The sequence below is a fragment of the Hyla sarda genome, chromosome 10 (genome assembly GCF_029499605.1).
Source record: "Hyla sarda isolate aHylSar1 chromosome 10, aHylSar1.hap1, whole genome shotgun sequence".
NCBI classification, from domain to species: domain Eukaryota; kingdom Metazoa; phylum Chordata; class Amphibia; order Anura; family Hylidae; genus Hyla; species Hyla sarda.
In genome coordinates, this window is record NC_079198.1 from 10246253 (window position 1) to 10269832 (window position 23580).

A 23580-nucleotide genomic window follows, 5' to 3' on the forward strand; every position below is an offset into this window, starting at 1 on the left:
ATAAAGATTTTGAACCCAATAGTGGTCTTCAACCTGCGGACCTCCAGATGTTGCAAAACTACAACTCCCAGCATGCCCGGACAGCCGTTGGCTGTCCGGGCATGCTGAAAGTTGTAGTTTTGCAACATCTGGAGGTCCGCAGATTGAAGACCACTGCATAGGTAATACTCACGTGTCCCCGCTGCTCCGGACACTTTAAAGGGTTACTCCGGTGGAAAACGTTTTTTTTTTTTTTTAATCAACTGGTGCCAGAAAGTTAAATTTTAAATTACTTCTATTTAAAAAAATCTTAATCCTTCCAGTACTTATTAGCTGCTGAATACTACAGAGGAAATTCTTTTCTTTTTGGAACACAGAGCTCTCTGCTGACATCTCTGTCCATTTTTAGATGTTTAGCTTTCTGGCACCAGTTGATTTAAAAAAAAAATAAAAAAATAAAAAAAAAATATGTTTTCCACCAGAGTACCCCTTTAAAGGAGTACTGTGGTGCAGTAAAACTTATCCCTCTATCCAAAGGATGGGGCATAAATGTCAGAACTTGGGGGTCCAACCACTGGGACTCCTGTGATCTCCTGCACGGCACCCCGGCTCTCTACAGGAATGGAGCGTGACGACCCTGCTCGAAGCGGCAGCCAACACGAACGCTGTTTCTCCGGCTCTCCCATAGAGATATATGGAGGAAGAGCCGGGGAGCTGTGCAGGAGATGGCGGGGGTCCCAGCAGGCGGGTCTCAAACTCTGTGATCTTAAAGGGGTACTCCGCCTCTAGACATCTTATCCCCTATCCAAAGGAAAGGGGATAAGTTGTCTGATCGCTGCAGCACCCCAGACATCCGGTGCACGGAGAGAACTTTGCTCTGTGTCGGATAACTGGCGATGCTGGGTGGAGGCTTGTGACATCATGGCCACGCCCCCTCAATGCAAGTCTATGGGAGGGGGCATGTCGGCCGTTACGAGCCTCCGGCGCTGCACCAACACTCTTAGTAGAAGAGATGATCATATACAGTAGTGTTTCCCAAACAGGGTGCCTCCAGCTGTTGCAAAACTACAGCTCCCAGCATGCGCCCTCCATGTATCTCTAATACTAAGTTTTAATATTTACAGATACATTTATATAATCAGATACTATATATAAAACTATTTACAGATACATTTATATAATCAGATACTATATATAACTATTTACAGATACATTTATATAATCAGATACTATATATAACTATTTACAGTTACATTTATATAATCAGATACTATATATATAACTATTTACAGATACATTTATATAATCAGATACTATATATAACTATTTACAGATACATTTATATAATCAGATACTATATATAACTATTTACAGATACATTTATATAATCAGATACTATATATAACTATTTACAGATACATTTATATAATCAGATACTATATATATAACTATTTACAGATACATTTATATAATCAGATACTATATATAACTATTTACAGATACATTTATATAATCAGATACTATATATATAACTATTTACAGATACATTTATATAATCAGATACTATATATAACTATTTACAGATACATTTATATAATCAGATACTATATATAACTATTTACAGATACATTTATATAATCAGATACTATATATAACTATTTACAGTTACATTTATATAATAAAATACTATATATAACTATTTACAGATACATTTATATAATCAGATACTATAACTATTTACAGATACATTTATATAATCAGACACTATATATATATATATAACTATTTACAGATACATTTATATAATCAAACACTATATATAACTATTTACAGATACATTTATATAATCAGATACTATATATATAACTATTTACAGATATATATATAGTGTTTGATTATATAAATGTATCTGTAAATAGTTATATATAACATCTGATTATATAAATGTATCTGTAAATAGTTATATATATAGTGTTTGATTATATAAATGTAACTATTTACAGATACATTTATATAATCAGATACTATATATAACTATTTACAGATACATTTATATAATCAGATACTATATATATAACTATTTACAGATACATTTATATAATCAGATACTATATATAACTATTTACAGATACATTTATATAATCAGATACTATATATAACTATTTACAGATACATTTATATAATCAGATACTATATATATAACTATTTACAGATACATTTATATAATCAAACACTGTATATCAGTCTTTCCCAACCAGTGTGCCTCCAGCTGTTGCAAAACTACAAATCCCAACATGCCCGGACAGCCTTCGGCTGTCTGGGCATGCTGGGATTTGTAGTTTTGCAACAGCTGGAGGCACACTGGTTGGGAAAGACTGCTATATATAACTATTTACAGATACATTTAATTGTGATCTGGACCATGTGACCTGTGACCTACAAGCTACTGCAGATACTAAGCACAACCTGTTTATCTAGATCCTGCCGGTGACTATAGGAATGAGGGTGGACATTTTGGGGCAAATACCCGAAATGTTTTGCGGCCTGTGAATGACAGCTGTTCAAGGAAAAGTAAATAAAAAATGTAAAATCTTCACCTTTCGGCCACTTTATACCTGACATTAGGAAATCACCGAACAGTTTCCTATAACAATGTTATTATATGTAGGGACATAAAGGGTCATCTAGACCAGAGGTCCCCAACATAGTCCTCCAGGACCCATCGACAGTCCAGGATTAGGACGCTTCCCTATTATATTCCAATGAAGTAACTGGGGAAAAAAATTGGTGGGCCTTGATGAGTGGGATGGGCACCACTGATCTAGAGAGACAATGATAGATTTAGGGATGTGACCCCCCTAATCCTCATATGGAAAAGATTCTATATACGGTATATATAATATATATATATATATATATATATATATATATATATATATACATACATATATGGAAGAGGCAAATTAGCAGGACTGGGGCACGGATTTTTGCCAGCCCAGGCGAAAGGTAAATTTTCTGCCGGCCCTGCAGACTAGAGTGTTGGCCATGTTCTAGATTATTTCTCTCTAGACCCTTATTTATGAGAAAGAGCAGAAAGTAACTACCAAGAGTCTCTTATTCTGGAACAGTGTAATCCTTGACTTCACCTGTGGGGGCGCTGTGGGGAAATGAATCACTTAACTGCCAGGTTCCCCGACTGATCGCAGCTGATCATTAGGTTTCCAGCAGGAGGATGCACTATACCAGTGTTCCCCAACCAGGGTGCCTCCAGCTGTTGCAAAACTACAACTCTCAGCATGCCCGGACAGCCAACGGCTGTCCGGGCATGCTGGGAGTTGTAGTTTTGCAACAGCTGGAGGCACCCTGGTTGAGAAAAACTTCTCTATACTCTGCTATATTCCTTCTATTCTGTATTCTTAAAACATAGGAAACTACAGAGGCTGTCTGTGCATGCTGGGAATGGTAGATTTGCAACAGCTGGGGGCACCCTGAATGGGAAACACTGCCGTATACTCTGCTGTATTCCTTGTTTTCTGTATTATTAGTACATAGGAAACTACAGAGGCTGGCCAGGCATGCTGGGAGTTGTAGTTTTGCAACAGCTGGAGGCTCACTGGTCGGGAAACACTGCCATATACTCTGCTATATTCCTTCTATTCTGTATTCTTAAAACATAGGAAACTAAAGAGGCTGTCCGGGCATGCTGGGAGTTGTAGTTTTGCCACAGCTGGAGGCACCCTGATTGGGAAACACTGCCGTATACTCTGCTGTATTCCTTCTTTTCTGTATTCTTAATACATAGGAAATTAAAGAGGCTGTCTGGGCATGCTGGGAGTTGTAGATTTGCAACAGCTGGAGGAACCCTGATTGGGAAACACTGCCGTATACTCTGCTGTAATCCTTCTATTCTGTATTATTAGTACATAGGAAACTACAGAGACTGGCCAGGCATGCTGGGAGTTGTAGTTTTGCAACAGCTGGAGGCACACTGGTTGGGAAACACTGCCGTATACTCTGCTATATTCCTTCTTTTCTGTATTCTTAATACATAGGAAATTAAAGAGGCTGGCCAGGCATGCTGGGAGTTGTAGTTTTGCAACAGCTGGAGGCACACTGGTTGGGAAACACTGCCGTATACTCTGTATTTTCTGCTGTATTCCTTCTGTTCTGTATTAATAATACATAGGAAAGGGCAGCTTCATTCCTTGAGTTGACTGACGCCGTATGGGTGTGCCGTGCCTTTATTTACATGGGACTGCCTACTCCATAGATGCTTTACATACCTAAATACACACCGTATCCACAGAAACCGGCCCGACCACTCTCACGTCTCGGCCCAAGGACCCTGAGGAAGTTTATTTGTCCCTTTAAAGTTGATATTTATTATCCTGAACCACCTGGAACGCAGCAATGTATCCAGTGTTTATGTGGACTCGGGTATCACACAGGAGAGGCTTAGATACATGGACAGCTCTGTAATGTGAAGACTGTAGCCGGCCGTAGAGGTGTGTCCCGACCTGTCACACTATCCTCCCCTCCTCCGCCTCGTCCAGGGAACACAGGAAATACACCTGTAATGTTGTCACCTGTCTGCAGGTATCCGAGCGTCCCCTGGGGATATTGTGATCCGGTGCTGGGACATGGACGCCCGCTGTGCCACCCTACGCTGTGCCACCCTACTCTGTGCCCTGCTCCTGCTGGTACATACTGGTAAGTGACACTGGGAAATTTACATTCATTTACATTACAGCAAAGCATTGGGCGGCATTCACATCTCGGTTTTGCAATACGGTTTCAGTATCAGGTTTTTTGTTTTAAAAAAGACGCATGTCTCAAAACCAGACTGAACCGTATACAACTGTATATACCTCTGTACGGTATTAAACCGTATACAGTTTGAAAACGGATGTCCGGTTGCATACGGTTTAATACGTTTTTTTGAAAAGAAAAACTGATACGGTTCTATGTTTGTCCTTAATTAAATAAAGTTCTTCTTGTTCTATTTGTGGGAAGAACTATCGGCGTGCAAACTGCAGAACTGTATTGTCTAAACTGGATGGAACCGTACGCACATATGGTTCACATAGACCACCATTTAAATAAAAAAATAAAAACGTATACGGGTTGTTTCCGGTTTTTCCGTTTTTTTAGGAGACTACAGTTTTGTTTACGGGGGAAAAAAATGGATAAAACCATAAATGATGCAAAACATACACATCCGGATGCTACGGTTGGCAGACGCTTTTCTATGAAATGTCTACACATACGGTTTGCAATACGGTTCCATACGTTTTTTTCACAATTTTTTTTTTCGTATTACAAAAGCGAGATGTGAATGCAGCCTTAGAGGTGACGCTACTGAGACCCCTAATGGGGTCTGTTCTATGTAGCACCACTCTATTTGTGGTGCACCGCTGCATTAAATGGCGGGACCACGGGTGTTGCGGTGAGAATGGTGCGATCAGATGTTATTAACCCCCGGGGATCAGATGGTATTTACCCCTATGTGTTCGTGACCCCAGTGTGGTTTTCGGATTCCGGAACACCACACGCCCGGATTCTCCGCTATCGCACGGGCTAGTAGTGAATAAAGAGTCCACAACCAGTTATGGGTAAACAGAGGCTTTACTGAATAGAAGGCAGTTGTACAGTGCCCCCCCCCCCCCCCGACCTACCATGGCCCCGACATACGATCATTTCAACATACGATGGCCTCTCAGAGGCAGCACCAACATACGATGCTTTTGTATGTCGGGGGCCATCGCATAAACGGCTATCCGGCAGCGCAGACTGCTTCAGCTGCCACCAGATAGCCGTTTGCAGTGCCCCGTGTGGTCCGCTGACGATCACTTACCTGTCCTCAGGGCTCCGGCGCGTCCTCTTCGGGATCCCCTACATCGTCCGCGCTCTCTATCGTCGTCATCACGTCATCCAATAGGAGCGGCGTGCGTAGCGACGTGATGGCGGCGACGGAGAGCGAGGATGCCGGGGAAGCAGAGGCCTTGCCGAAGCGTCGGGGACACCCTGTGCCCCTAAATAAAATACTGCCACACCCTGTACCCCTAAATAAAATACTGCCACACCCTGTGCCCCTAAATAAAATACTGCCACACCATGTGCCCCTAAATAAAATACTGCCACACCCCGTGCCCCTAAATAAAATACTGCCACACCCTGTGCCCCTAAATAAAATACTGCCACACCCTGTGCCCCTAAATAAAATGCTGCCACACCCTGTGCCCCTAAATAAAATACTGCCACACCCTGTGCCCCTAAATAAATTACTGCCACACACTGTGCCCCTAAATAAAATACTACCACACACTGTGCCCCTAAATATAATACTGCCACACACTGTGCTCTAAATAAAATACTGCCACACCCTGTGCCCCTAAATAAAATACTGCCACACCCTGTACCCCTAAATAAAATACTGCCACACCCTGTGCCCCTAAATAAAATACTGCCACACCATGTGCCCCTAAATAAAATACTGCCACACCCCTTGCCCCTAAATAAAATACTGCCACACCCTGTGCCCCTAAATAAAATACTGCCACACCCTGTGCCCCTAAATAAAATGCTGCCACACCCTGTGCCCCTAAATAAAATACTGCCACACCCTGTGCCCCTAAATAAATTACTGCCACACCCTGTGCCCCTAAATAAAATACTACCACACACTGTGCCCCTAAATATAATACTGCCACACACTGTGCTCTAAATAAAATACTGCCACACCCTGTGCCCCTAAATAAAATACTGCCACACCTTGTGCCCCTAAATAAAATACTGCCACACACTGTGCCCCTAAATAAAATACTGCCACACCTTGTGCCCCTAAATAAAATACTGCCACACCTTGTGCCCTTAAATAAAATACTGCCACACACTGTGCCCCTAAATAAAATACTGCCACACCCTGTGCCCCTAAATAAAATACTGCCACACACTGTGCCCCTAAATAAAATACTGCCACACCCTGTGCCCCTAAATAAAATACTGCCACACCCTGTGCCCCTAAATAAAATACTGCCACACACTGTGCCCCTAAATAAAATACTGCCACACACTGTGATCCTAAATAAAATACTGCCACACACTGTGCCCCTAAATAAAATACTGCCACACCCTGTGCCCCTAAATATAATACTACCACACCCTGTGCCCCTAAATAAAATACTGCCACACCCTGTGCCCCTAAATATAATACTACCACACCCTGTGCCCCTAAATAAAATACTGCCACACCCTGTGCCCCTAAATATAATACTACCACACACTGTGCCCCTAAATAAAATACTGCCACACACTATGCCCCTGAGTATAAAACTACCACATGCTGTGTCCCTAAATATGTCATTGTCGCATGCTGTGATTGTGTACGTCCTCTTCTGACCTTAACCCATACTCGTCCTTCCGCCAGCAGCAGATTCTCCGCCAAGAATTTGTCATTATGCAAAAACAGAACTATAAGAATTTTATTGGCCTTTATACAACGCTCAATATTTTCATAGGAAGGAACGGTTTTGGGGTGGAGGGTCATGTGGAAGGTGTGACTGATGAGAACATATTCTGTCCCAGGGCCAAGACCTTGGTATTATTGCCCATCCACCAAACTGACTTGCCCCTCAAAAACCAAAAAGAGTGCAGATGGAAAACAGAGGAGCGGTTTTGGGGTTAAAGGGGTACTCCCGTGGAAAACTTATTTATTTATTTTTTTTATCAACTGGTGCCAGATAGTGAAACAGATTTGTAAATTACTTCTATTAAAAAAATCGTCATCCTTCCAGTACTTATTAGCTGCTGAATACTACAGAGTAAGAATGGGTAGATAAAGGTGGGGAATTTTGTAAAGCGCTCCTGCTGTCAAAGGACGGAGTCAAAACGCCATGGTTGCACAGGACAATTTATTGAAATATTTTAGGACAACGCGTTTCGGCGCTCACATGTGCCTTCATCAGGTCCACTAAAGGATAAGATCGATGTGTCCTGAGGTGCTGGCTGTGCTTGAAAGATAGCCACTCAAGCACAGCATCGATCTTATCCTTTTGTGGACCTGATGAAGGCGTATGTGAGCGCCGAAACGCGTTGTCCTAAAATATTTCAATAAATTGTCCTGTACAACCATGGCGTTTTGAGTCTGTCCTTTGACAGCAGGAGCGCTCTACAAAATTCCCCACCTTTATCTACCCATTCTTCCTCCATTATTTCGTACCCTAAGGGATACGGATAGGGGAGATAGAGCTGCATACTGCACCCACTGACCTCCACCCACACCTTCCAACAGTGTTGGGCTTACACTGTTGCATCCCCTCAGCAGGTCGGCACAGCACATTAGGGGAGGTGGTGGGTCCCCCCCCCCCCCCCTTTTTTTCACCCTACGACAACATACGAGAGAGAGTTTTTTTTGTCTTTCTTCTGTTACCTACGAATACTACAGAGGAAATGGTTTTCTTTTTGGAACACAGAGCTCTCTGCTGAAATCATGACCACAGTGCTCTCTGCTGACATCTCTGTCCATTTTAGGAACTGTCCAGAGTTGGAGAAAATCCCCATAGCAAACATATGCTGATCTGGACAGTTCCTAAAATGGACAGAGATGTCAGCAGAGAGCACTGTGGTCATGATGTCAGCAGAGAGCTCTGTGTTCCAAAAAGAAAACCATTTCCTCTGTAGCATACAGTCGCTAATAAGTACTGGAAAGATTAAGATTTTTTTAATAGAAGTAATTTACAAATCTGTTTAACTTTCTGGCACCAGTTGATAAAAAAAAAAAAAAAAAATTTCCATGGGAGTACCCCTTTAAGGTGCGACTGATAGATGAGGACATTTTCTGTCCCAGGGCCAAGAGCTCAGTATTGTTGCCTCAGGGGAGCTGGAGGGAGTGCTGGGGCGTGTAGTCTTCTGAGGGTCTTGGTGTGGGTCACAGTGGATGGAGTACTTTCCCCAGACCTCTCACACTTCTTAGGCTGGCACTAAGGTATGCTGGTATCTGTAGTTCCCCTGCACTACTCCCTGTGTGTGTGTCCTGGCTGTTGGTGTTTGGGAACCCCTAGTGGTAATATGCGGTAAGAGCCAGACACAAATGGGTTTAGCTATTTCTGTTTATTGGTGAGAACTTTGGGAAAGGGGAGTGATGGGGGATACAAATACATACCTATGGCTACTACATTTAGCTATTTCTGCGTATTGTTGGCCACTTCAGGGTGAAATCGGGCAATACACATTGACATATATCTTACTAGCTTCTCCCTAGAGCGGTGTTTCTCAAGTCCCCCCCAACAGATCATGTTTTCAGGATTTCATTAGTCTTTCACAGATATAACTAAAGAAATCCTGAAAACATGACCGGTGGGGGGCCTTGGGGACTGCACATGAGAAACACTGCCCTAGTGCAGGCTCACAGCTCTCCGTCTTTCTCTCATGGTGTAGGAGGCAGGAGGGCCCAGTCTGCTTGTCCTACAGCTCAGCATTAGGGAAGCTTGTTGCTTGTCTCACCAAAACTGCAATTCCCAGCTGCGGGATGCAGGTTTGTAAAGTTCAGGAGGTGGAAGCCAAACTGCACTTGGCCTGGCCGGATGCCTTCTTGCGTCCTAGTCTAAAGTTATGGGTTTGTTGTTTATCTTATCACTACAGACTAAGATTTCCAAAACTCGTCTCTCTTCTGCACTCAAACTAAACATACTGATGTAATGTCCGTTTTTGTGTTTTTGCATTTTTCCATTTTCGGCCCTGTTGAGGCTTTGCTTTTATGTACTATCTGTTTTCTGTGCTATTCTCCCTGTCTAGGGAATAGTTAATGGTATTAGCCAATGAGAACTCGGGTGGGGCTATGTAAACCCGAGCTCTGCTGAACTCTAGTGCTGGTTGTTAGTTTTACCTTTGCTATGACTGGTTTAGGTTAATATCTGAGTTTTAACCATGGTTTGATTCCTGTTATATTGTTTTAAGGCTGCTTGGCTTTAATTACATCTGTTGGCTTTTAGAATCTTGTTATATCTTAGTCTGTGTTCACACTGTGAGTCTTGCTTGTATCCATACTCCGTATTTAGTATTCCTGTTTAGTATCTTGACCCGTATTCCTCCATGTTATGTAGTTTGGTTTTTGTGGAGTCTGTTCAGACTCATCCTGTTCTCAGTCTAGTGTTCCGTGTATTATACTTCTGTTTCATCCTAGGCCGGTATCCTGATCCCACGGTGGAGTGTGCCCGCTGGTTAGAAGTCTATTTGGCATTTGCATTGAAGTCCCTACATGTTTGGAGTAGGGAGTCTAGTTTGTTCTTTCTTCAGTGTCCAGTGTGAACAGTGTTCTAGTTTCCTGACCTGTTTAGTGTTTTACATTCATTTCATCTGTTCATCCCCTGCACCTCCTGCTTTTTGCTGTATACTTATTCATATCTAGTCTTGTTCATTTATTTATATCTGCTGTTTATCTTGATATGTTATGCTATATCCTGCCCTGTTTGTATATTTATATCCTGTCTGGTTTATTTGGTTGTTTTCCCGTTCTATTTCTGGCCTGTCCCCGACGATGTACAGTAATTTTTGTGTACCTTATGCCCATTGCACTTTAGCGCAGGGAGGGACCAGCTCCAGGTTGTCGATCCACTGTTTAGGGTGGATTGGCAAGTAGGCAGGGAGAGTGTTTTTAGGGCTCACACCCCCGGTCATGACAACTGAACTGACTTCCCAAAGCCGGACTAGCGTAAGCTCTGCTTCTCTTCTGGAAAGTTACTATAGCGTGGGATTGTGTGTGGGTTAACCCTTTTACAGCTTTCAGCCTTGCCCAGTAACAAACGTAAATCATTGTACGGTATACAAAAGCACTAAGCAGTCTATAACGCAAAAACGATATAACATCCATCCACAGGCTTTGTGGGGTCACTTACTCAACCTCACTTTTGAACTAGCGTAAGCTCAGCTGATGGTAAGCTACACACTTCCTGTTGCAGAATAAAAAATGGCGCGCCTCCCGTCCACACCTTATTCTGTTGAAGTTCTTTACCATTGCCCATCCACCTGCTCCCTTGACCCTCTGTAAAGTCGGCCCCAGCACATAATGCCTATCCGCTCACCTCTTCTATGTTACTCTTCACAGGTACGGAAGCGGCGGTTATTACAGTACAGAGTAATTCTTCCACCAATATCCTGGTTGGGAATAACATCACCCTGTCCATCACATACAATACCACAAAGGACCCTACTGTCAGCTGGTCTAAAGATAGCGTCAGCATGGCAAAATGGAGCAAAGCGTCCACTGAGGTCCTAGATGCAAATAAGCAGAAGATAATCGGGAATGGATCCCTACTGATATATAACAGCACCAAGGGTGACAGCGCAAATTACTTGGTCAGGGTGGAAGCACTCGGAGACACTGATGGCACGCTGAGATTTCCAGTGACAGTTTACGGTAAGTTAATTCCAGAAATATCGTAGCACTGAAGTCAATGAGATGAGCTACAATACCAGATACAGCTGCTACCAAGGAAGCACTTGAATAACTGGGTACACCAGTGTTTCCTAACCAGGGAGCCTCCAGCTGTTGCAAAACTACAACTCCCAGCATGCTAAGAGTTGTAGTTTTGCAACAGCTGGAGGCACCCTGGTTGGGAAACACTGTAATAGAGAGATATAGTGTAGTCCGATAGGAATAGAAAACACTATTAAGGGGGTATTCCAGGAAAAAACTTTATATATATATATATATATATATATATATATATATATATATATATATATATCAACTGGCTCCAGAAAGTTAAACAGATTTGTAAATTACTTCTATTAAAAAATCTTAATCCTTTCAATAATTATCAGCTGCTGAAGTTGAGTTGTTCTTTTCTGTCTGGCAACAGTGCTCTCTGCTGACATCTGTCTGTCTGTCTCGGGAACTGCACAGAGTAGAAGAGGTTTGCTATGGGGATTTGCTTCTACTCTGGACAGTTCCTGAGACACGTGTCATCAGAGAGCACTTAGACAGAAAAGAACAACTCAACTTCAGCAGCTCATAAGTACTGAAAGGATTAAGATTTTTTAATAGAAGTAATTTACAAATCTGTTTAACTTTCTGGAGCCAGTTGAGATATATATATATATATATATATATATATATATATATATATATATATATATATATATATATGAAAAAGTTTTTTCCTGGAATACCCCTTTAAGGGTCGGGTCACACATTTCTGCACAAGAAACATCAAATTCAAATTTCCGCCTCCTCAAAAAGCATTCACATGTCAATTCTTACGACGGAATCCACTCAGAAATGTATTGCCGTCTATGGAGATGGCACATTTCCAGGCGTTCCTAGTGCCGGCATGTTCTGCCGCCACCTGCAGAATGTCCACCCGAAAATTTTACAGCCGGGATCGTCTACCCGGAAAAATTCTAGGCGGATATTCTACAGGCTGCAGGCACCAGCAGAACGTGGCATTGCAAGGAGCGCTGGGAAATGTGCCGTCTCCATAGAAGGCAATGCATTTCAAAGCTGATTCTGCTGAAAGTGTTGACCTGTCAATTCTTTCTGGGGTAATTTGAATTTCCTCGCCAGAAGTCTCCGTTGCGGAAATTCTGCCACGTGCACTGTGCTGGAGAATCTCACTGAAAACAATGGGACTCTGCTGCAGCAAAATAACCAAGTGGAATGGCCGCTTGGAAATTCCTCTGTGTGAACAAGGCCTCATACAGACACAACACAGGGAGATAAGCACTTGACCGCGTTTCTCTCCCTGTTTTGTTCTAGTGATTGGTTGGGATCTGAACACATAGGCTGGGTTCACACTGCGGAATCTACAGGCAGAATTTCTGCCGGAGATCGATCCGTCGGCACTAGGATCGCACGGATTGCATTGCCGTCCCCATAGATGGAAATGCATTTCTGAGCAGATCTCTCAAAAGATCCACCCAGAAATGCATTGCCGTCTATGGGGATGGCAATGCAGTCCGTGCGGTCCTAGTGCCGTCGGCTAAATTTCCGGCAGAAATTCTGCTCAGAGATTCCGTAGTGTGAACCTAGCCACGACAAAATTTCCACTTGCGGAATTCTGCCTCATATTAAAGCCCATAGACTTCTATGGTATTCTGAACTCCCATTCACGCTTCTGAATTTCCGCTTGCGGAATTCCGCAAGCGGAAATTCAGAAGCGTGAATGGGAGTGTAAAATCCCATAGAAGTCTATGGGCTTTAATGTGAGGCAGAAATTCTGCTCAGAGATTCCGTAGTGTGAACCCAGCCACGACAAAATTTCCACTTGCGGAATTCCGCCTCAAATTAAAGCCCATAGACTTCTATGGTATTCTGCACTCCCATTCACGCTTCTGAATTTCCGCTTGCGGAATTCCGCAAGCGGAAATTCAGAAGCCTGAATGGGAGTGTAAAATCCCATAGAAGTCTATGGGCTTTAACGTGAGGAGCGGAATTTCGCAAGCGGAAATTCTGCCGTGTGAATAGACCCTTAGACATCGACCGATAAAAACTTTTAAACATGTGAGAAGATTTTTTTTGTAAGGCCTGTACAAATGAATACACAATACATCATGTGACCAATATAATCTCCTCTTCTGATGTCCCCACAGACCCGGTGACAAACGTTTCGGTGTCGCAGTCTCCTGAAGCAGTAAATGAGAACGCCCCCGTTGTGAATCTGACCTGCAGTGCGGCCACTGGGGGGATGACCTACGCATGGACGAAAGACGAAAAATCACTGACCAATGATAGCAGCTACGTTCTATTAGATGGCGGTCAGATGCTGCAGATTATTCTTCCCAAGAGGACGCATAATGGAAACTACAGCTGTAACGTGTCCAATCCGGTCAGTTCGAACACCAAAACACGGATGCTGAGTGTTTCATGTGAGTGAACATTAAGGCGTTACTGTTACTAGTCACTGACAGGAAGCAGAGTTAGTATCCCCAAGCCTGTGTGCTGCCTATGACATTTCAGTCTTCTATGGAGTTCCCTCAGAAAATTGCTTTGGTTGAAGCTAAGGCTGCGTTCACACGGCCGTCTAGACCCATTCCGTTGTTCTCCCGTCAAAATTAAAAACGGACTTGGACAATAACGGATGCAAACGGATGTTAGGATCCGTTTTTGTTCAGTTAATTAACCCCCAAAATTTTTTTTTTTAGTTCTGAGCATGCTCAAATGTAAAAAACGGATTGAAAAAAACGGATGCAAACGGAGGACATTAAAGGCTCATCCGTTTTCCATAGACTTCAATGTTAAATTTACTGTCTCTGTTTTTTTTTCTTCAGTTTTTTTGGACGGAAGAAAAAATACTGCATGTGCCGTTTTTTCTGCCGTAAAAAAAAACAAAAAACGGAAATACAGAGTACAGACAGGTGCAAACGGATTGTAAAAAAAATCCCATTGACATGAATGGGATTTTTTTTTTTTAACCGTTTTGAATCCGTTTACAGCCTGCAAAAAAGGAAACAAAACGGGGATAAAAAAAAAAAAAACGGGGCCGGACGGCCGTGTGAACGCACCCTAAGCCCCAATTCTATTTTTGCCAAATTTACATTACAGGGGCAGAGAATTTGGCTGCTGTATGTAAAGGCCTTACACCAGTGAGCTGCTGAAAGGAGACCTGATAAGAAAAACACACATCATGTGCTTAAAATATATGAAACCCCTTTTTTAATATCTTATTTCTAGGCTGAGATCTGACTGTATGAAGTTACAGGCCCAAAACCTGAGGCTGCACTACTGAGGCATTCTGATAACATGTCCCCTACATATTCCTGTCAGGTGCAGCGTTGTCATGGAGACCTTGTAAGGCTTTAAAGGGGTACTCCGGTGAAAACCTTTTTTCTTTTAAATCAACTGGTGGCAGAAAGTTAAACATATTTGTAAATTACTTCTATTAAAAAAATCTTAATCCTTCCTGTACTTATGAGCTGCTGAATACTACAGAGGAAATTCTTTTCTTTTTGGAATGCTCTCTGATGACATCACGAGCACAGTTCTCTCTGCTGACGTTATTATAATAATAATAATAACGCTTTATTTATTGTTGTCCTTAGTGGGATTTGAGCCCAAGTCCCCAGCACTGCAAGGCAGCAGTGCTAACCACGGAGCCACCATGCTGCCCTTAGCATACATCTGCTATGCATGGTTGCTAAAATGGACAGAGATGTCAGCAGAGAGCACTGTGCTCGTGATGTCATCAGTGTGCCAAAAAGAAAGGAATTTCCTCTGTAGCATTCAGCAGCTAATAAGTACTGGAAGGATTAAGATTTTTTAATAGAAGTAATTTACAAATATGTTTAACTTTCTGCCACCAGTTGATTTAAAAGAAAAAAGGTTTTCACCGGAGTACCCCTTTAAATAATCTACCTCAGTACTATATCTATCTACTGTATCTCTATTGTCTATCTATCTATCTATCTATCTATGGAAACTGTATTTTAATATTTTATTCCTCGGCTGAAATATGATCATATTAATTTACAGGCCTGAAGCCTGAGGCTGCACTACTGATTCTGATGACAGCATATCCCCTTCAGATCTGGGCTGTTCTGTTGTCATAGAAATTGAATGTGGCTTTAAATTAACATCTGTATTAATGTACTCCAGACTGTGACCCCCTAAATGTTGCAAAACTACAACTCCCAGCATGCCCAGACAGCTGTTGGCTGTCCGGGCATGCTGGGAGTTGTAGTTTTGTAATATCTGGAGGGGCACAGTTTGGAGACCACTGATTTACACCAATAGTTACACATATAGACACGTATACTATAGAAATTGATGTGGATGGAAAGGTTAGGCCTCACCAAACCAGGTCTCCATGGCAACACTTCACCTGGCAGGAATTATTATTATTATTTTCAGAATGCATCAGTAGTGCAGCCTCAGGCTTCGGGCCTGTAACTTCACATGATCAGATCTCAGCCTAGAAATAAGGTATGAAAAGAAAGTTTTTACATTTTTAATTTCCACCAAAGGGATTGCGATTTCTTTTCTTCTGGTATGTCCAGTGTAAGGACCGTACTTACCGCAGCCATTATCTCTGCCTCCTGGACCCCTGGTGACTATGTCCATTGCCATTCATAATGACTGTTAGTGATGAGCGGCATAGGCCATATTCGAATTCGTGATATTTCGCGAATATATGGATGAATGTACCGTATTTTTCGCCCTATAGGACGCACCGGCGTATAAGACGCACCCAATTTATAGGTGCAAAATCTAAAAAAAATAAAGATTTTGAACCCAATAGTGGTCTTCAACCTGCGGACCTCCAGATGTTGCAAAACTACAACTCCCAGCATGCCCGGACAGCCAACGGCTGTCCGGGCATGCTGGGAGTTGTAGTTTTGCAACATCTGGAGGTCCGCAGATTGAAGACCACTGCATAGGAGGTAATACTCACGTGTCCCCGCCGCTCCGGACCCGTCACCGCTGCCCCGGATGTCGCTCCATCGCTGTCGCCGTGTCCCCGTCGCTCCGGAACGTCTCTGCTGCCGGCCGGGTATCCTCGCTCTCCGTCGTCGCCATCACGTCGTTACGCACGCCGACGCACGTACGCGACGACGTGATGACGAGGAAGGAGGGCGCCGGCCATACAGGGGATCCCTGAACGGAGAAGACACCGAGGAGGCAGGTAAGGTCCCTCCCGGTGTCCTGTAAGCACTAACCTGGCTATTCAGTCGGGCTGTTAGGGACCGCCACGGTGAAATCGCGGCGGTCCCGAACAGCCCGACTGAACAGCCGGGTTAGTGTCACTTTCCCTTCAGACGCGGCGGTCAGCTTTGATCGCCGAGTCTGAAGGGTTAATACAGGGCATCACCGCCATAGGTGATGTCCTGTATTAGCCGCGGGTCCTGGCCGTTGATGGCCGCCGCGATAGGTGTGTATTTGCCGTATAAGACGCATCGACTTTTCCCCCCCAGTTTTGGGGAAGAAAAAGTGCGTCTTATACGGCGAAAAATACGGTACGTCCTATGTTCACGAATTTTGCATATTCATTCACTTTTTTTTAATGCAAAATTCGTAATGATTATATCATTCAACTAACTACTTTCCTATTGTTTGCTAGGGATGTTGCTAACCTCTGACAACTGTATTTTGCTTCCTTCTCATTGGCCCACAAGCTAAAAGAAGGGAGGGATCAGTGTCCTCTGGAAGTGCCCATATTCACAAATTTTCGTATATACGAAATATTCGCGCTCCACACCGACTCGCACAGTAAATAATATTGAAGCCATCTTTTGGACCACAATATCGCTATATTCTAAATATTAGCAAAATCGCAAAGTGACGATATTCGTGGTAAAAATTTGCAATTCGAATATTCGCGCTCAACACTAGTGACTGTATATTAGCATCTGATTTTCTATGTTCTTTGCAGACACGGATTCGCTGAGTGGGGGCGCCATCGCTGGCATTGTGATTGGTTCGATATGCGGTGTGATACTGCTCATTGGTCTCATCATCCTTGTGATTTTTTGTATACGGAAAAGAAAGAAAGGTGAGGCCAAAAACTAAACAGGGCCAATGGCAGATGTATGTGACTGACTGGTGTCTGGTAGCGCCCCCTACAGTACAGGGAGGTATTACATGTTCTGTACTCTTTACCTGTATTACTGAAGTGTATGCACTGACTGGTGTCTGGTAGTGCCCCCTACAGTACAGGGAGGTATTACATGTTCTGTACTACTCTTTACCTGTATTACTGAAGTGTATGCACTGACTGGTGTCTGGTAGTGCCCCCTACAGTACAGGGAGGTACTACATGTTCTGTACTACTCTTTACCTGTATTACTGAAGTGTATGCACTGACTGGTGTCTGATAGTGTCCCCTACAGTACAGGGAGGTATTACATGTTCTGTACTACTCTTTACCTGTATTACTGAAGTGTATGCACTGACTGGTGTCTGGTAGTGCCCCCTACAGTACAGGGAGGTACTACATGTTCTGTACTCTTTACCTGTATTACGGAAGTGTATGCACTGACTGGTGTCTGGTAGTGCCCCCTACAGTACAGGGAGGTATTACATGTTCTGTACACTTTACCTGTATTACTGAAGTGTATGCCCTGACTGGTGTCTGATAGTGCCCCCTACAGTACAGGGAGGTATTACATGTTCTGTACTACTCTTTACCTGTATTACTGAAGTGTATGCACTGACTGGTGTCTGGTAGTGCCCCCTACAGTACAGGGAGGTATTACATGTTCTGTACTACTCTTTACCTGTATTACTGAAGTGCATGCACTGACTGGTGTCTGGTAGTGCCCCCTACAGTACAGGGAGATATTACATGTTCTGTACTCTTTACCTGTATTACTGAAGTGTATGCACTGACTGGTGTCTGGTAGTGCCCCCTACAGTACAGGGAGGTATTACATGTTCTGTACTACTCTTTACCTGTATTACTGAAGTGTATGCACTGACTGGTGTCTGGTAGCGCCCCCTACAGTACAGGGAGGTATAACATGTTCTGTACTCTTTACCTGTTCCATGGATAGCTGCTCCAGGTGAGGGCGACTCAATGTTACTTTTTTAGGACATTGCATGTTCTGTACAAGACCCTGAAGAAGCTCCTGTCCTCTACATAGACCAGCATTTCCCCACCAGGCTGCCTTCAGCTGTTGCAAAACTACAACTCCCAGCATTCCCGGACAGCCAAAGGCTGTCCGGGCATGCTGGGAGTTGTAGTTTTGCAATTTGGGTTGGTATGGATTAGAATAATCATTTACATAATTTTAGAAAAATTTACATAGTTATTATGAGAGAATCGTATGGACATGGAACAGGTGGGGTCAATGTCCTTATTATGTGTTTTTATTTTTATTTTTAGGAGAAAAAGAGAAGAAATTGGCTCAGTCGCATAAAGAAGCTATACGTACGGTAAGAAAAAAAAAATGTTTCACTCTATGTATCAGTGTTTCTTAACCAGTGTGCTTCCAGCTGTTGCACAACTACAACTCCCAGCATGCCCGGACAGCCAACGGCTGTCCGGGCATGCTGGGAGGTGTAGTTTTGCAACAGCTGGAGGTACACTGGTTGGGGAAACACTGGACTACACATGCATGTGGTGATGTAGCAAAGTCGAGTGTCAGATCTAGCATGCTGGGGGTTGTAGTTTGAAAACAGGTGGAGGCACACTGGGTGGGAAACATTGAGTTATAGTCACAAAGGTGTAGTGGGAGGGGCATAGAGTTGGCTGCATTCCCAACTAGAGTGTACACAGAGACAGGAAGTCTGTTACAGGATGTACACCAGACATTGCTGTATATAATCCTCTATTCCACTTTTTTGTCGTTGTTGTTGTTTAAAAAAAAAAAAGCTTCTTTGTACATTTGGTTAAAAGAAATCCCCCCCCCCCCCCCCCCCCCCTTTACCTTTGGGTTGAGTGTGTACAAACTGCACCTGGCAGTTTCGGAAAAATTTCGCAAAATTAAAAAAAAAATTTGCACACAACGAATCACTCGAATATACATACTATTGAGGAACCACGGTCCCCTACCTCAAAAGGAGAAAAGAATCTAAATTGCTAGTTGATACTTATTACAAATTTTGCGCAAACCATTTAGAACACCCCATTAGTGTATTTTTCTACCAAAGTGAGATTCCGGTACTCACCAAGTGTTTCTTAAATTTGAGAAATTGTTACAATTATATCCAGTCCAGGCAATGGATACATTTTGCCAAAGCATCCTGTCCTGGTCCTTTGTTACAATGTATCAGTTCTAAATCCCTATTGACTAGACTGGATACAATTGTAGCACATTAGGCTATGTTCCCATGGTGGAATTTCCATTCAGAATTCCATTAAAGGGGTATTCCAGGCAAAAACTTTTTTTTATATATATCAACTGGCTCCGGAAATGTAAACAGATTTGTAAATTACTTCTATTAAAAAAATCTTAATCCTTCCAATAGTTATTAGCTTCTGAAGTTTTCTGTCTAACTGCTCAATGATGATGTCACGTCCCGGGAGCTGTGCATGATGGGAGAATATCCCCATAGGAGCTGGACAGCTCCCGGAACGTGAGTCATCAGAAAGCAGTTAGACAGAAAACAACAACTCAACTTCAGAAGCTAATAACTATTGGAAGGATTTTAAGATTTTTTTAATAGAAGTAATTTACAAATCTGTTTAACTTTCCGGAGCCATTTGATATATATATAAAAAAAAAAGTTTTTGCCTGGAATACCCCTTTAAACTTAAAGGGGTACTCCCGTGGAAAACTCTTTTTTTAAATCAACTTTGTATAATGTTAGTAACACTTTAAAGGGTCTTTCACTAGAAATCATTTTTTTTTTCTTTTTTAAATCAACTGGTGCCAGAAAGTTAAACAGATTTGTAAATTACTTCTATTAAAAAATGTTAACCCTTCCAGTACTTATTAGCTGCTGAATACTACAGAGGAAATGGATTTCTTTTTGGAACACAGAGCTCTCTGCTGACATCACGAGCACAGTGCTCTCTGCTGACATCTCTGTCCATTTTAAAAACGGTCCAGAGTAGGAGAAAATCCCCATAGCAAACATATGCTGCTCTGGACAGTTCCTAAAATGGACAGAGATGTCAGCAGAGAGCACTGCGTTCAGATTGAAAAAAACTACATAATTTCCTCTGTAACATACAGCAGCTGATAAGTACTGGAAGGATTAAGATTTTTAAATAGAAGTAATTTACAAATCTGTATAACTTCCTGGCACCATTTACTAAAAAAATAAAAATAAAATTGTTTTCCACTGAAGTACCCCTTTAAGTGTTGAAACTGAAAAGTCCTTATATTTCTGATATGTTCTTATGTTTTGTCTCCGCTTTAGGTATCAGGAACAACTCTGTCGCCTGATGACCCAGCGTACTTCACCCTCAATAACATCATGTACCGCAGCTCCTCCATCTCCATGGGCTCCTACATCATGGTGAGTCCAGTCATGAAGCCTCCTCAGAAATTCTGGATACTCATCCGTTATAATGATCCGTTAACAAAACCTTTAAAAACGGACGTTAAACGGCCATTGCAAAATCCCATTATATTCTATGGGATTTTTACATTACCCGTTTTAACCCGTCATGACCACAGTGCTCTCTGCTGACACCTCTGTCCATGTCAGGAACTGTCCAGATCAGGAGCAAATCCCCATAGCAAACCTCTCCTGCTGTGGACAGTTCCTGACATGGACAGAGGTGTCAGCAGAGAGCACTGTGGTCAGACTGCAAAGAACTACACAACTTCCTCTGTAATACGCAGCAGCTGATAAGTACTGGGAGGATTAAGATTTTTGTATAGAAGTCATCTACAAAAAAAAAAAAAATTTACCCTTCCAGTACTTTTTAGCAGCTGTATGCTACAGAGGAAATTCTTTTCTTTTTGAATTTCTTTTTTGTCTTGTCCACAGGGCTCTCTGCTGACACCTGCTGCCCGTATCAGGAACTGTCCAGAGAAGGAGAAAATCCTCATTGCAAACCTATGCTGCTTTGGACAGTTCCTGACACGGACAGAGGTGTCAGCAGAGAGCACTGTGGACAAGACAAAAAAAGAAATTCAAAAAGACCAGAATTTCCTCTGTAGTATACAGCCTCTAAAAAGTACTGGAAGGATTAAGATTTTTTAATAGAAGTCATTTACAAACCTGTTTAACTTTCTGGCACCAGTTGATTTAAAGGGGTACTCCGTTGAAAACCTTTTTTCTTTTAAATCAACTGGTGGCAGAAAGTTAAACAGATTTGTAAATTACTTCTATTAAAAAATCTTAATCCTTCCAGTACTTATTAGCTGCTGAATGCTACAGAGGAAATTCCTTTCCTTTTGGAACACTGATGACATCACGAGCACAGTGCTCTCTGCTGACATCTCTGTCCATTTTAGCAACCATGCATAGCAGTTGCATAGCAGATGTATGCTATGGGCAGCATGGTGGCTCAGTGGTTAGTGAACTTGGGTTCAAATCCCACTAAGGACAACAATAAATTAAGCGTTATTATTATTATTATAATAACGTCAGCAGAGAGAACTATTGTCGTGATGTCATCAGAGAACATTCCAAAAAGAAAAGAATTTCCTCTGTAGTATTCAGCAGCTAATAAGTATAGGAAGGATTAAGATTTTTTAATAGAAGTAATTTACAAATATGTTTAACTTTCTGCCACCAGTTGATTTAAAAGAAAAAAGGTTTTCACCGGAGTACCCCTTTAAAAAACAAAATAAATAATTATTTGTCATCCACCGGAGAACCCCTTTCACTTTTCTCTCTTTCCTCAGTCGATGTAACGTCATCTTTGGTGTTTTGCAGAAAGATTTAGATAACACATCTGATTTCGTACGGAATATTTCACCCATCCCTCCACCGAGCCAAATTAAAGTCAAGAAGGCTACACAAGTATAACAATAATGGATGAAGAGGACGCTTGTCCCATTTGGGCTCCATTGATGATGAGCAGAACCGGACAAGATGGCGGTCGGGAGCTGAAGCCGTCAATAGGAGCTGATGTGGTCAATGGTACGGATGGAGGATGGACCTTTCATGGCCGAGATTATAAATCTTAGATGCAGTTGTTACTTTGGACCCTGTTTACATATCTATTCTCCAGATGGAGCAACATAAACCCTGAGTCGGGGCTTTCCATGGGCCCCATAGCATCTGCCGCGGACGCCATTACATTGCACACATGTATTATGGCTGTGCCGCCATCTATCAAGGCTTTCTTATAGAGTAATTGAATCCTCTGGGCTCACATGGACACCTATCACCTGGTATTAACAAGCCGCAGTCCCCATTGCAACTAGAGCTTTTGGGGCCATCGTCCAGTCTATACAGTGGTCCCTCAAATTACAATATTAATTGGTTCTGGGACAACCATTGTATGTTGAAACCATTGTATGTTGAGACCATAACTCTATGGAAACCTGGTAATTGGTTCTGATGCCCCCAAAATGTCATCCAAAAAATAGGAAAAAGTGAGGATTAAAGAAAATAAGTAGATAACTAATATAGATAAAGCAAATCCTTACATATAAAAGTAATAAAGATCTGCTGGGGGCTGTAATCACTGTCTGTCAGTGTTTCCCAACCAGGGTGCCTCCAGCTGTTGCAAAACTACAACTCCCAGCATGCCCGGACAGCCTTTGGCTGTCCGGGAATGCTGGGAGTTGTAGTTTTGCAACAGCTGAAGGCACCCTGGTGGGGAAATGCGGGTCTATGTACAGAAAACGCAATGTCCTAAAAAAAAGTAACATGGAGTCGCCCTCACCTGGAGCAGCTATCCATGGAACAGGTAGAGAGTACAGAACATGTAATACCTCCCTGTACTGTAGGGGGCGCTACCAGACACCAGTCAGTGCATACACTTCAGTACTACAGGCAAAGAGTAGTACAGAACATGTAATACCTCCCTGTACTGTAGGGGGTGCTACCAGACACCAGTCAGTGCATATGCTTCAGTACTACAGGCAAAGAGTAGTGCAGAACATGTAATACCTCCCTGTACTGTAGGGGGCGCTACCAGACACCAGTCAGTGCATACGCTTCAGTAATACAGGTAAAGAGTACAGAACATGTAATACCTCCCTGTACTGTAGGGGGTGCTACCAGACACCAGTCAGTGCATACGCTTCAGTACTACAGGC

At 42.6% G+C, this 23580-nt stretch overlaps 1 protein-coding gene across 2 annotated transcripts in view; it reads left to right on the top strand.

Moving 5' to 3' along the window:
• LOC130293782 (carcinoembryonic antigen-related cell adhesion molecule 1-like) overlaps positions 1-22994 on the top strand; it is a 30862-nt gene extending 7868 nt beyond the window's left edge. The window contains exons 2-8 of one of the 2 annotated variants that reach the window (XM_056542875.1): positions 4576-4689; positions 11081-11392; positions 13567-13842; positions 17343-17462; positions 18795-18844; positions 20777-20875; positions 22247-22994. In XM_056542875.1, coding sequence (XP_056398850.1) covers positions 4620-4689; positions 11081-11392; positions 13567-13842; positions 17343-17462; positions 18795-18844; positions 20777-20875; positions 22247-22339 — 1020 coding nt within the window. In that variant the 5' untranslated portion in view covers positions 4576-4619 and the 3' untranslated portion in view covers positions 22340-22994. Of the gene's footprint in view, positions 1-4575; positions 4690-8869; positions 8963-11080; positions 11393-13566; positions 13843-17342; positions 17463-18794; positions 18845-20776; positions 20876-22246 lie in introns of those variants that run through there. The other variant, XM_056542876.1, reaches the window with a different exon arrangement.
• The last annotated feature ends 586 nt before the right edge of the window (positions 22995-23580 follow it).